The sequence below is a fragment of the Drosophila eugracilis genome, unplaced genomic scaffold (assembly GCF_018153835.1).
Source record: "Drosophila eugracilis isolate 14026-0451.02 unplaced genomic scaffold, ASM1815383v1 contig_1765, whole genome shotgun sequence".
Classification (NCBI taxonomy): domain Eukaryota; kingdom Metazoa; phylum Arthropoda; class Insecta; order Diptera; family Drosophilidae; genus Drosophila; species Drosophila eugracilis.
The window spans coordinates 6,377,403-6,390,090 of NW_024572605.1; the positions used below are offsets into that span (position 1 = coordinate 6,377,403).

At 35.4% G+C, this 12,688-nt stretch overlaps 1 protein-coding gene across 1 annotated transcript; it reads right to left on the reverse strand.

Annotated features, from left to right (window-relative positions):
* Positions 1 to 1,200: 1,200 nt before the first annotated feature.
* LOC108104768 (uncharacterized histidine-rich protein DDB_G0274557) lies at positions 1,201 to 4,362 on the reverse strand. The gene is made up of 3 exons (XM_017211004.2): positions 3,533 to 4,362; positions 1,797 to 1,870; positions 1,201 to 1,511 (listed from the first exon to the last, which is right to left on the reverse strand). The coding sequence occupies exons 1-3, from the start codon at positions 3,548 to 3,550 to the stop codon at positions 1,274 to 1,276; spliced, it is 330 nt and encodes a 109-aa protein (XP_017066493.1). The 5' UTR covers positions 3,551 to 4,362; the 3' UTR covers positions 1,201 to 1,273.
* Between the last annotated feature and the right edge of the window lie 8,326 nt (positions 4,363 to 12,688).

Genomic DNA, 12,688 nt, shown 5'->3' on the forward strand with positions numbered 1-12,688 from the left:
GTTCGTCGCCTTTTACTCTCTGGTTAAAGCGGGATAGCGAACTGCGAGCGGGACGCAGCTGAGCATGCATATTTCATGGCCTTAGCCTCCCAGTGTCCCCTCGCTCCGCTCCTGGTGTCCCACAATCCATAGGGACGGGGGATGAGCATACCGAGGAGGAGCCACAACATCATTGCAAACAACCCGGGCCAGCCCTTGGTTTACTTTGCTGTTTCGCATGTCGTTCGCTTCATTTATTTATGCACAAATATCCCACAGAAGGTGCAGGTGGTGAGGCAGCCACAGAGGCAACAGCAGCAGCAGCAGCAACAACATCAGTAACAGCAACAGCAGCAACTTCAACGTAAGCAGCAGCAACATCAACGTAAGCAGCAGCAACAGCTGGCAATGTTCAATTCAATCAGTTTAAATCTCTTTGCTGAGTCTCCAAGAAAATGACAATTTTCCTGATTTTCATGCCACAAAAAAAGTTCTCATTTTAACACTATAATGTGGCAGTAGATATGTAGTTTTTACATTTTATATTAAAACACACGTGGAGGTAGAAAATCTCTAAGATACGAAGGAATATTTAATGAAATAAATATAAAATATATATAAATATTAAGTTTGGACATGTTTCCCTCTCCAAAAAAGTGTTTAAACATGAAAATTTTAATTTAAAACTCAAAATGATGATAGTTTTTTCCCTTTCGTATTTAATATAGTTACTAAAAACATTCTATTTTTAGTAAATTTAAGTAGTTAAATTGTAAACTAACAACATATGTCTATAAGTTATACAACCCACTTAGATTCCAATACCAACTTAAGCCTAAACACATGTTTATCTTCTGAAAAACTTTGCCGTGACTGAAATACCAATGAAAATGAACCCAAAAAAAAGGAAAAACTTTTTGACGCCGGCTTTAAATTGTGCTTAAGTATAATTTTTGTTTATTTTATTGCACTCGAGTGTTGTCGTTGTTGTTGTTTTTCCTTACATCTAAAGGTTCTTATTGTTTTTATTTACGTATTTTCCTTACACACTAAAAACAGTGACAAATCAGACCCAGAATTGTGTTTTTCCATTGCTGTGTTTTCCTTTTTTTTGTTTCCCCCTCTTGGCCTTTCTTCTTTTTTACGTATCCGTACTCAAGCTGCCTCGTATTTTGGTTTATTTTCATCTTAATCTGCGTAAATTGTATTTCATTTGATTTCATTTTCCCCGCTGAGTGTGGGTTGGGCTTGGAAGGTTGGGTGGGTGTTCGGGTTGGTATTTTCTTCGTTCGGTTCAGACAAAGGGATGCCGCGTGCGTCGCTTGGCCTTGATGGGGTACTCATAGCCCTCGAAATCATCGTCTTGGTCGTCCTCATGGTGGTGATGGTGGTGGTGACTGCGGCTGCTGTGGTGCTTCTTCGGCTCGTGGTGGTGCTCCTTGACCGGCACCGGAATGGGCAGCGGAACCTTCTTAATGACCGTCTTCGTGTGCACATGTGTATGGTGCTTCACTGGCACGTGTATTCGGATCCTGGAAATGTTTGAATGGTCCATGAACATTGTTTGTTACACAGTAAAAAAAGTAGGTATTAAAGACAAGAGGTAGTCTATTAAGTGCACAGAGAGAAAAGTGTGGAAATTGTTAAATTTTTTAATTCAAAAAGTTTGATTTATCGTATTAACATAAATCTACTCTAACTTAAGAGGCATTCTTTTGAATATTAAGTTAATTTTAACATTCAGAAGGTATCTAATTTTAGCAAATTATCTTCGTCTGTAGTCGTTAAAGGGGCGTGGTTATGGGGCAGGGACTTACTTGAGCTTGTCGCTTGATGGATGGCCGCCTGCCAGCGCGAACATCATGCAAGTGATGAACAGAAAGCTTAATGCCTGCAACGGAAACAAGTATAAAGATTACGATTGAGTTGCCTAAAGAGGTTATCGCCCTCTCCTCCTTTCTCTTACTCCTCCCCTATCTCGTTTTGGCCAAACAACAGCTCATAAACAGCCCAACAATACAATTAGCATAATAATACGCTTCTAAGGATCTCATCTCCCTATGGTTTTTTATTTATATTATGATTATTGGCAGGAGCATCTAACGATGATGATGGGACCGCCTTCATTGCCAGATTGTTTGCTGATGTGGGCGTGACAGTAGCTGTCAGACGCACAGGAAGCACAATTTAGGCCCGGTCAACTCCAAATTGGTCGAGACGGAAATAGAAAAGCATTTTGCGACTACTCACTTGGTGGTAAATTAGCCTTAACTTGGCCTCAACTTAGACAATGAAAGCATTTCTATGAGAAGCTAAGAGATGCTACTTAAAGTCCTTAAGTCAAATGGCTTTTTAATGTAGCTGATTGATTGGCTTTGGGAAAAAATCAAATAAATGGCTAAAAGGGAAAGCACTTTAAGGTTATCATTTTGTAAGTAAAAAGGAGCTTTAGAGTTTAAGTGATAATTGGGAGTATAAATAAGAAATAAACTAATATTTGTTTCAAAAATAAGGAAATTTAAAGAAGGAAAGTTTCTGTTTTTAAACAAATGTGTAGGATGGCCCACGGAAGATTTGCGTTTAGAAATAGCTATAAAATAACAATATTTCCCAATATTTGAGCTTAAACTTAACCATTTCGTAAACCGCAAACCTTCTACTAAATATCTGACACATTGAAAATGACATTCGAAATGTTAAAGTCAAAATTATTGTTAGTTCAAAAAGCAAACGTTACATGGGCCATCTTTTATAAAGAAAAGGCATTTATGAATAGAGATTAAAGTTAAAAAACTTTTAGTCTTAAAAAATCATCTCAAGATATTATAGTTTTGTGACACATTTTGGTAAGTTTTCCTTTTCTATTTTTGACTATCATCTTGACCTAAAATCGTAATCGTAACAACTTTTAGTCTTAAAAAAATCATCTCAAATATTATAGTTCTGGTCAGTTCCCTTTTCTTTTCTTTTTGACTATTTTCTTGTCCTAAAATCGTAATAAAACAAATCAATTTATTAAAAAGGTCTTTCCATTAGCTTATCACTTGATTAAAACAAATAATTTTGCAATTTTCCGACCTTTTCACAATCACTAAAACATGGCCCTTTCACTTTGTTGGTCCCTTTACTATTGTAACAAATATGACTTTCCCTTTTGTTGCACATTTTTCGTTCAATTAACCGTTTATGGCCAACTTGAGAGTTCTTTTCATGTTTCAACATTTGGCTGGTCATAAAAAACAAATTAAGTTTTTGTGGTTATTTGCATTTTATTTTTTCTTGTTTTATTCATTTCCCGCGCGATTGAAGTCAATGAATTCGTTGCAAAATGAAAGCTTTTTATTTGCATATTTTCTTGTTTTTTTATTTTTTGTACACTTAGCGAGGTTTTTTTTGTGTGGAGACTTTCTAAGCTGGATTTAATTTTAAATATTTATTTTGATTGAAAATTGTTGTGTTTTTTTCGGGCTGGGACCAACACAAATGTTTGTACTCTTTTGTGGCGATCGTCTTTATTGTTTGCTCGCGTTTCGAAAATGTAATTAACACTTACTCCTTGGGGCAAATGCATTGTTTTATCGCGTTGTTTTTTTTGTGTTTTTGCTATTTGTTCGATGTTCGTTTAAATTGGATTAAAAGTGCGGATTTCGGTAAACCATCGTCGACGGGCGTAGAAATGGAATTGCTCTGGGACCCGCCGCCTGCATCCGCTTAAATATGAGGCAAAAAGCAAAGAAAAAAAAGTTATGAGCTAAAGGGTGAAACGTGCCACAGAGTGGCGCTGTGGCAGCGCCAGTTGCAGCAACAACTGCGGTGACACGAAGTTGCTGAGTTGGAAACGAAGTAAAAACAAAAACATAATCAACTTGGCTTAAGGAGCCCGGCGGAGGGGCAGCGGAAATGGCCAGTTGTCTCGGTGTGTCTTGGCTAAAAACTCGGGCTAGGTTTCGGACTCGAACTTGTGGTAATGTTAACTGCTTGTTGGTTTTAGCCAGATTTGGTCGACTTGCCAAAGACGCTGCAGTAAGTAATGTCTAATTAGAGTTAATAGATTAATATTTTCTAAGTAATAATTTATTTTAAACAGAAACTTTTGTGGAAACTTTTATCGAATTATTAATAAATATCTTCACAGGCTTATGAGTTTACCCTCGAACTGATACATATTTCTAATGGTTTAAGTTCTAGTTCAAAAGGCTTATTAATTTACTGTTAATATACTTAGTATACCTTCAATATACCCCAAAAATCAGCTTAGTGGAGGGCATCTAGTCATCCTGACATGATAGTGAAAACACACGCCGCAAATAAACCGAGCCAAAGCCAAAACAAAACCCAAAGTCAGAGATGCCAGTAGCCATCCAAAAACTGAGGCTCAAAGCCACAAAGCCTCTCCTACCTTATATTCCCCTCTCACTTACAGACTCCCCCTCTCTCCTCTCTCTCTCTCTCTCTCACACAAACAACCAGTGGAAAAGCCGCCGAACATGAAGATACTTTTCCAAGGCAAAAGTGCGAGTGGAAGTGAGATGGATGGGGGCCACGTGTAATTGAAGCCTGTGCCTGAGTTAAACGCAGCGATTATGTCGGTCTGCCCGCCTCTAGCGGTAGGAAAACTGAGGGGGCGTGACAAAGGGGGAGGAGGTGGCTGGCGCCGGCAGCAGGTTACAGTTGCAGTTTTCAGTTTTCAGTTGCAGTGGCTGCTGCAGTGGCAAGGATTTTGGCCAGCTTCCTGGTTAGGCATTTCGACTCGCATTCGTTTGTCACAAATTGAGTTGTGCGCTGAAATATGTCGTCGTGTCAACTGCATTTACACTGGGAGAAAATAACTATTTAGGTATTAGAAAAAATATTGCAAAAATTGCTCAAACATCGTTATGCTATTATCTGCCAAATAAGCTCAGGATTTTGTCTATAAAAATGAAAAATATGTTCGGAATATGGAATGTCATATATCGTTGAGCTTGTATTTAAATTTCTAATAAAACTGTGTTCACACCTTAAAATGTCAAATTTTGCACATTTTTCGAAAAAAAGACGATGTAACCCCTTATCGAAAATGCGAAAAATGGCTAAAAATTTATTTTCTTAAATCAGCCAATACAATGATATGGGTAGTTTATTTTGGTCGTTAGCTGCTCAAAACTGTTTTCCTTTTAGCTCTAAGTCTTGTTTTGACTAAATTATGGCTTATAATCTAAGGAAAAATGTCGTTAATATTGCCATAAAATCGCTATCCTGATTTGCCCTTAAAAAATGTCAGAATTGTTACCATAACTCTGCCAAATATTGTCGGAATATAAAATGTCATATCTTGTTGAATTCGTAATTAAATTTCTAATAAAACTGTGTTCACACCTTGAAATGTAAAATTTGGCCATTTTTCAGAAAAAAAGACAAAAATGCGAAAAATGGCTTAAAATTTATTTTCTTAAATCAGCCAATTCAATGATATGGGTCCTTTATTTTCATCATTAGCTGCACAAAACTTCCTTCCTTTTGGCTCTAGGTTTAATTTTGACTGAGTTACAGCTAAAAATCCTCTTAAAATTGTGATGCTTGTAAGCTCTACTTATTTGATATTTGAAAACACATTTAAAGCCAATTTCTTTCAGTGCAGCTGCACCCGCGTCGACCTGCATTTGATAGCAATTTAAATGTGCACCGCAATGGCAATCCATTTGATTGGCCATTCTGGCCGCTGGGCCAGAGCGTTGGAGTTTCGTGGAGTCATAGCCATAGCCATAGCCATGAATGTAATGCAGGAAGCGCTCCATTTCGACCATTTCTACCATTTCGACCAGCTAATCAACTTGTTTTTCGCTGGCAAGCTGGCAACTATTGCATAACAATGACAAATCCAGACCGGCACGACACTTGGTCATTGTCTTCGCCTCGCTGGAGACGGGCTGGCTCATCCAACTAGTTTCAGCTTTTCTGGCACTGTTCCGGCTGACATGATATAACTATGATATGTACCATGGCCACTTATTGGTCTGCAATTGTTTCGCTTTGGCTAGGAAAGTTTTCTCCACGCTGTGGCTGTTCCTCCAATGGCCAGAAGTTGGGCAATTAACGGACACACATCTTTGATGATATAATCATATGAAAAAAAAAGCGAGAAATTTGATCGAGCCATTTGACCGGTTCGGGGGCCACTTTTCCATCATGATCGCGCAATTGCGAAAAAGTGTCAAAATTAATTGCATACAAAGTGGCTCGATTCGGTGCGGTGATTTGGCCAACATGGGGTCATTAGCACCACATTTGCGTGGTTGGTGGCAACAGCAAATGAAAAGTCTTTTCTATTAATAAAAAATTGTGTTTAGAGAGTAGTGAAAATAGTTTAAAAAATATGCTTAACAAGATTTTGTTGTGCGAAGAAAACTAAGTTTTAGCATAAAGGAATATTTTCTAAAAATTTATAATAATGTTTTTTATAGTAAATAAAGTTTAAACATTTCAATTAAACAATATATGTTTTTAAAAAAATATTTTAATCTTAAAAGACGCCTACCCTCTGCCTTCAAAGAGGTTTCTTGACGAAACCATCCACAGATTCCCCTTAAATATTCATTTTTTGTTAATCTTTAAAAAATCCTTAAAGTAAATATTCAATTAATTATGTGTTAAAATACTGTAATATATCTTAAAAAACACATTAACTCTTTCAAAATTAAAATTTAACATACTCAAAAAATCTGTAACAAGGCCAGGGGTAGCACATTTACCACTTTGCTCGAAAGATTAATATTGGAGATGGCCAGCGGCGATTCAGCCAATGCAAACGAAAGTGGCGGCAATGCCAAATTTGCTTAACCTGTTGTGCTTACGGCCTTTCACTGCGGAATATGGCCAACAAGCCTTTCAGCCCGACTGACTGGCTGCCTGCAAGCCTGGCAAGGATTATCCAACCGAAAAGCCAAAGCCTCGGAAACCGATACATCAGGCCGTTGTCTCACCGTCCGCCAGCCATTTCCTTTAGCAATAAATTTTCACTTAACTATGTCGATCATCGCCGCATATGCGTATGTATGCAACATGCAACATTCATGTGCAACATCACCATAGCCATCATTCCGGTGGGTGGACTTTCGGGCTGCCTTTTAGTATATGTGACACAATTTTCCAGTTTGCCAGTTACGCCTCGTAAGTTTAATTGACGGAAGCGCGTTAAAATTGCACGGCCAAACCAAAGTTGAAAATGTAAAAAATGAAATAAAAAACATGGTTTGGAGGGAAATCGAAATAAAAAAAAGGAAAACAAAGTGAAAATTTGTGTATGCATTATGCATTTGCATACGCCTGCCGCCAATTGCTAGCCGCCAGAGTTTCCCGCTTCATTTACCCATTTGTAATTGATGACCATATTAAAGAGTTCGATTTGGGATTAAGCTTCAATTTGGCCAAAAACCCCGAATCCCGTTTCGGTTATTTGAAAGAAGGAAGGCCTGCTGATATAACGCTTTTCACACGCTTTTCCTTAATCAAAGCAATACCAGTTTGGATTTGTATTATGTAGCTTAGCTAGTAAGTAGCTTTAATCACTAATTAACTTTAGTATATTTGTGGAATTTGTTAGACTTGTAACCGAATTTTTGTTTAAGTTGTTTTGGGTGGTTAAACAGTTTGCATAATGGTTTTTCTTTTAAATTGGTTTATGGTTAAATAATATATATTTTGCTGACTTCGATTGAGCAATCAATGGCTTGATATTTATCATCCTTTTACTGCAATGAGTAATGTTAGACATTATGTTATGACTAACCATATTGTAGTGAAATTTATCTTAAGATTGTTAAAGGAAATGTGAAGACATTATAATAAACTGTCTTGTTAATTTTAGTTGTTACTGAACTAAAGTTAGGTTAAAAACAAACCTGTAATTTGTAAAGTAAATGCTAGTTTTGAGATTAAACTCTGAAATCTCAAATTGAAAAGTCAAGAGTAAAAGGTAATATAAATATTTTAAAAAGAAAAAATGCTTTCATACATTTTATTTAGTTGATGTTTTTAATGTTTTAAATATTTTTTTACTACTATTGTATTCTTTAAAAATGATAAATTGTAGAGCAACATTTTCTGTGTATACCTATAAAGATAAGACTGAGAAATCAAGTTTGTCTAAGTATGGCTAAAGGACATTGTTCCACAGGTGATTAGGCTCAATGACTGGCTGGCTCATCAATATATAAACTTCTTATTACTTTAAATCTACATTTTTAATTTTCATTTTTAAACAACAAATTCATTATCTTCTCCATTCTTCAACCTCCACCTAAGCTAATCTGATTTCCATAAAGTAACCAAATGAAATCCTCTATCCCAGCACCATCAGCAAATCCTTGAATTGAAGTCCTTGAAACTCTCTATCCCAGCTGCCGATGAATCAATTGCTAAGATTTAACGATAAACTTAGGAGTATTTGTTGCATGGAAAACTATTCGCCCTGCTGACATCATCAAATGTGACCTTGCCACAGAAATCAGAATGGCTACATGTATGTATGTATGTAAGCAAGTGGCCATAAATCTAGTTCTGACCACAAGCGAACGTGTGTGTATATATATATGCATGTGTATATGGGTGTGTGTTAGTGAAGCACAAAGTTTTACTTTGGCTAAAACATGGATTTGCCTTTAACGGGGCACGCAGGTGTCGTTGTGGTTGTTGCCATACAGTTATTGCGTATTGAAAAGGCAACATACAAGATTCTCTCTTCGACTTTTGTATGCAGCACGTTTTTATGGCCTCACCGAGTGGTAGATTCTTGGGCTATAGGGGAGGTGCATTAATTTATGGCCATCAAAAGCAAGTTAGACGATTGAGCATTTCGGATTGGCACAAAAGTTTGCTGAACTTAGCAGAAATCCAGCTTACATTCTCCGTCCATAAACCGCAATGTTTCGGCCTTCTGGTGACATTTTAGCCTGCCCAGCGGGTTGTTAGCCCTCATGATCGCATACACTTGACTGCAATCGACCTAAATAACATGGGCATTTGTGTTCTCATTCCTGTACAATGATTCTCTGTTTGTTTTACGAGCATAGTCACTTGTAAGTCAATGTCTAGGGTAGAGGTTTGGGTTTGAGTTATGTATTATAGGGCAGAAAAACCTTTACATATTTATACGAAATATAGATATAAATGAAAGTAATCGTTTCTTTTGGTTATTAGCTGCACAAAAAAGTTATTATATTTGCTGTACCTTTTGTTTTGACTAACTTATAGCTTAAAATCCTGGAAAAGTAAGACCAAAAATGCTCAAAAATCGTTATCCTAATTTGTTGCCAAAACGGTCAGAATCGTTACTATAACTCTGCCAAATATTGTCGGAATATAAAATGTCATATCTCGTTGAGCTCGTAATTAAATTTCTAATAAAACTGTGTTCACACCTTAAAATGTGAAATTATGGCCATTTTTCGGAAAAAAAGACGATGTAACCCCTTATCGAAAATGCGAAAAATGGCTAAAAATTTATTTTCTTAAATCAGCTAATACAATGACATGGGTAGTTTATTTTGGCCATTAGCTGCTCAAAACTGTTTTCCTTATAGATCTAAGTCTTGTTTTGGCTAATTTATAGCTCAAAATCTAAGAAAAAATGTCGTTAATATTGTCATAAAATCGTTATCCTGATTTGTACTTTAAAAAATGTCAGAATTGTTACCATATTTTTGTCAAAAATGGTCGGATTATGGAATGTCATATCTCGTTGAACTCGTATTTAAATTTCTAATAAAACTGTGTTCACACCTTAAAATGTGAAATTATGGCCATTTTTCGGAAAAAAAGACGATGTAACCCCTTATCGAAAATGCGAAAAATGGCTAAAAATTTAATTTCCTCAATCAGCCAATACAATGATATGGGTAGTTTATATTGGTCGTTAGCTACTCAAAACTGTTTTCCTTTTAGCTCTAAGTCTTGTTTGGGCTAAATTATGGCTTAAAATCCAAGGGAAAATATCGTTAATATTGCCATAAAATTGTTATCCTGATTTGTCCTTAAAAAATGTCAGAATTGTTACCATAACTTTGTCAAAAATAGTCGGAATATGGAATGTAATATCTCGTTGAACTCGTAATAACATTTCTAATAAAACTGTGTTCACACCTTAAAATGTCAAATTTTCGCCAATTTTCGGAAAAAAAGACGATGTAACCCCTTATCAAAAATGCGAAAAATGACCAAAATTTTTAATATTCGAAATCAGGCGGATAGTGATAGAATTGCTTAATTTGAATCATTAGCTGCTCAAAACAGTTATAAATATGGCTGTAAGTCTGGTTTAGACTAATTTATGACCCTAAAGCTTAGATAAAGTATGGAAAATATTGCTTACCATTTGTAGATATTTTCAATGCCTTACCTTGGCAATCCTTCCAGATTTCTGTGAATTTTTTGTTTGTAAACTTTTAATAAGCTAAAAGAAATGAAATCAAAAATAAGCCGCTGTAATAATACACCTGCCACAAATGCATCAACTGACTCATTGTTGGTTTCCCGTAAGCTTAAGTCGGTTGATAAGTAGCCCCCTTGTTCCACTTCCGTGCGAATATCTCGGGACATTTCCGGTCTTCGCTGGAAAACGACTGCACTTCCCATACGAATTGATTGACGTTTTATTAATGTGGATTATAAATGCAAAATCGAACAATGCCCCGTTGGCCAATTAATAAAATTTTTAATTGAAAAATCGTCATAATAAAAGGCCATTAAATTGAGTCTTTTGCCCCTGACCCCCCGTCTCTGGATGATCCATTTGAGATTTCCCCAAGTAAGTAAACGCTTTTCAAAATGTTTTCTTTATGATTTTCTTTTGTTTTCTCTTTTGGTTTGCTGTTGTTTTTTGTTTTTGTTTTGTTTTTGTTTCGTTTTTGTATAATTCAGATTACATTTTATTGTTAAGAATGAATTGAATTATTTCTGCTGTTGTGTCTTTTCGCCCGATCTCTGCATCTTCAACTGCGGCTTAAACGCTTGCTTTTCCATTGCAATTTTCTCGGATATTCTGGGATTTTCTTGGTTTCACCATTTTGATGCCTGGCCTTTACTTTTCTGTTATTTGTTTTGTTATCTGGTTTCTGTGTTGTGTTGAATCATAATAATCGTAATAATCATAATGCAGTATGACATAATATATATAATCTTTTCCATATATATATATATATATATGCGTGTATATGTATCGAGATTCATATATATATATATATGCGTGTATATATAATTCGATTTACCTAAAAACAATTTACAAATATATAAAAACGAATTCACCTAGTAAACTAAAGCTACATGAGTGTGTTTGAGAGTGTTAGTGATAGTGTTTGTGTGTGTGATAGTATGTGTGTGTGTGTTTGATAGTATGTGTGTGTGTTTGATAGTATATAAAAAATGATTTCCTCTCTTCATTTCCATGCACGTGGCAACATATCTTTGACTCCTGTCTGATAGCTGATGTTTACTTTGTGTTTGTTTTTTGTCGGTTTATGCAACATTCGTGTGCCTCCACCTTCTTTTTTTGTTCATATATATATGTATATATATATATATTTGTTTACAACCGATCTACATACACAAATAATATATCGGTTTATCTGTTGATTTCAGTTTTATTTATGTTCGTGCCCTGGCATTAAAAAACTGAATAGTATTGTTTGAAATTAAACATGCTACGAGTCTAGCTCGCTGAAATATAAATAAAACGCAACAAAAAAATTAGAAACAAATTTGCAGAGCAAGCGATGTTACTCATACGCCGTGTTGTATGGTCAAGGAAAGCCATAAAGGTCGTTGAAAATAAGTTTGGAACATTTAAGTCGTACAGTGGCTATAGGTTGGTTAAGACAAAGTAGTTGCCGGAAGTAAGCTTAGTTTAGGATTAATAATAAAAAGTTAACCATTTTCTAAACAAAAATTAAAAAGAAATCAATAAAGCAGTTTATCATCAAACTTAAACCTTTCAAGTCAATCTCCACTGTACTTCTCCTTCCCTCAGCTTCTCTGTCGTATTGCTTTTTTCGTGCACCGTAAAAAAAGAATGATTTTATGTAAATGTGTGTATGAAAGCTCCATTTTTGCGATTGATCATTTGTAACTGTCATTCGCAGCTTTTCCTATTAGCAAGTGTGTGAATGTGTGTGAGTGTTTATGTGTGTGTCTGTGTGAGGTGTATGTTTATGTGCAACAGTCGGCCTAAAGCTACTTAATCATATATATAATATATATAATTTGCCTTCTCTTCTTTATAAGTTTTCTTCTTTTTTTTTTTTTTTTGGTTTTTGTATAATTAATTGTTTACCTTTTTTTTTCTTTCGGTTTGTGTTATTTTTTTTTAGATTCAGAATTCCCTTTTCCTTCTTTTTTTTATTTTTTATTTATGGGACTTCTGATTTTTGTCGGTTTGTTGTTGTTTTGTTTTTTGTTTTCCGTTTTATATAAATGTAAATATCGTAACATAATATTTATGCCGTATATATGCTAAATTTAAATTTAAATTTACTCATTTTACACCTTGTCGAGTTCGCAATCATTTGTTAATCTTTTTTTTTGTTTTTCTTTTTAAAAATTTAACCCTTTCTCTCTCACTAAAAACTTAGCATACAAATTTAACAATACATATATATCATTTGAAGATACACATTCATGTTGTTTGCCATCCGACCGCGCTCAGAACCAACTTAACTTCACAAAAATTTATATTATA

Excerpts from the sequence above, each read along its gene's own strand:
- LOC108104768 (XM_017211004.2), bottom strand. Across the intron at positions 1,512-1,796 it reads CCATCAAGCGACAAGCTCAA|GATCCGAATACACGTGCCAG; the intron begins GTAAGTCCCTGC and ends AAACATTTCCAG.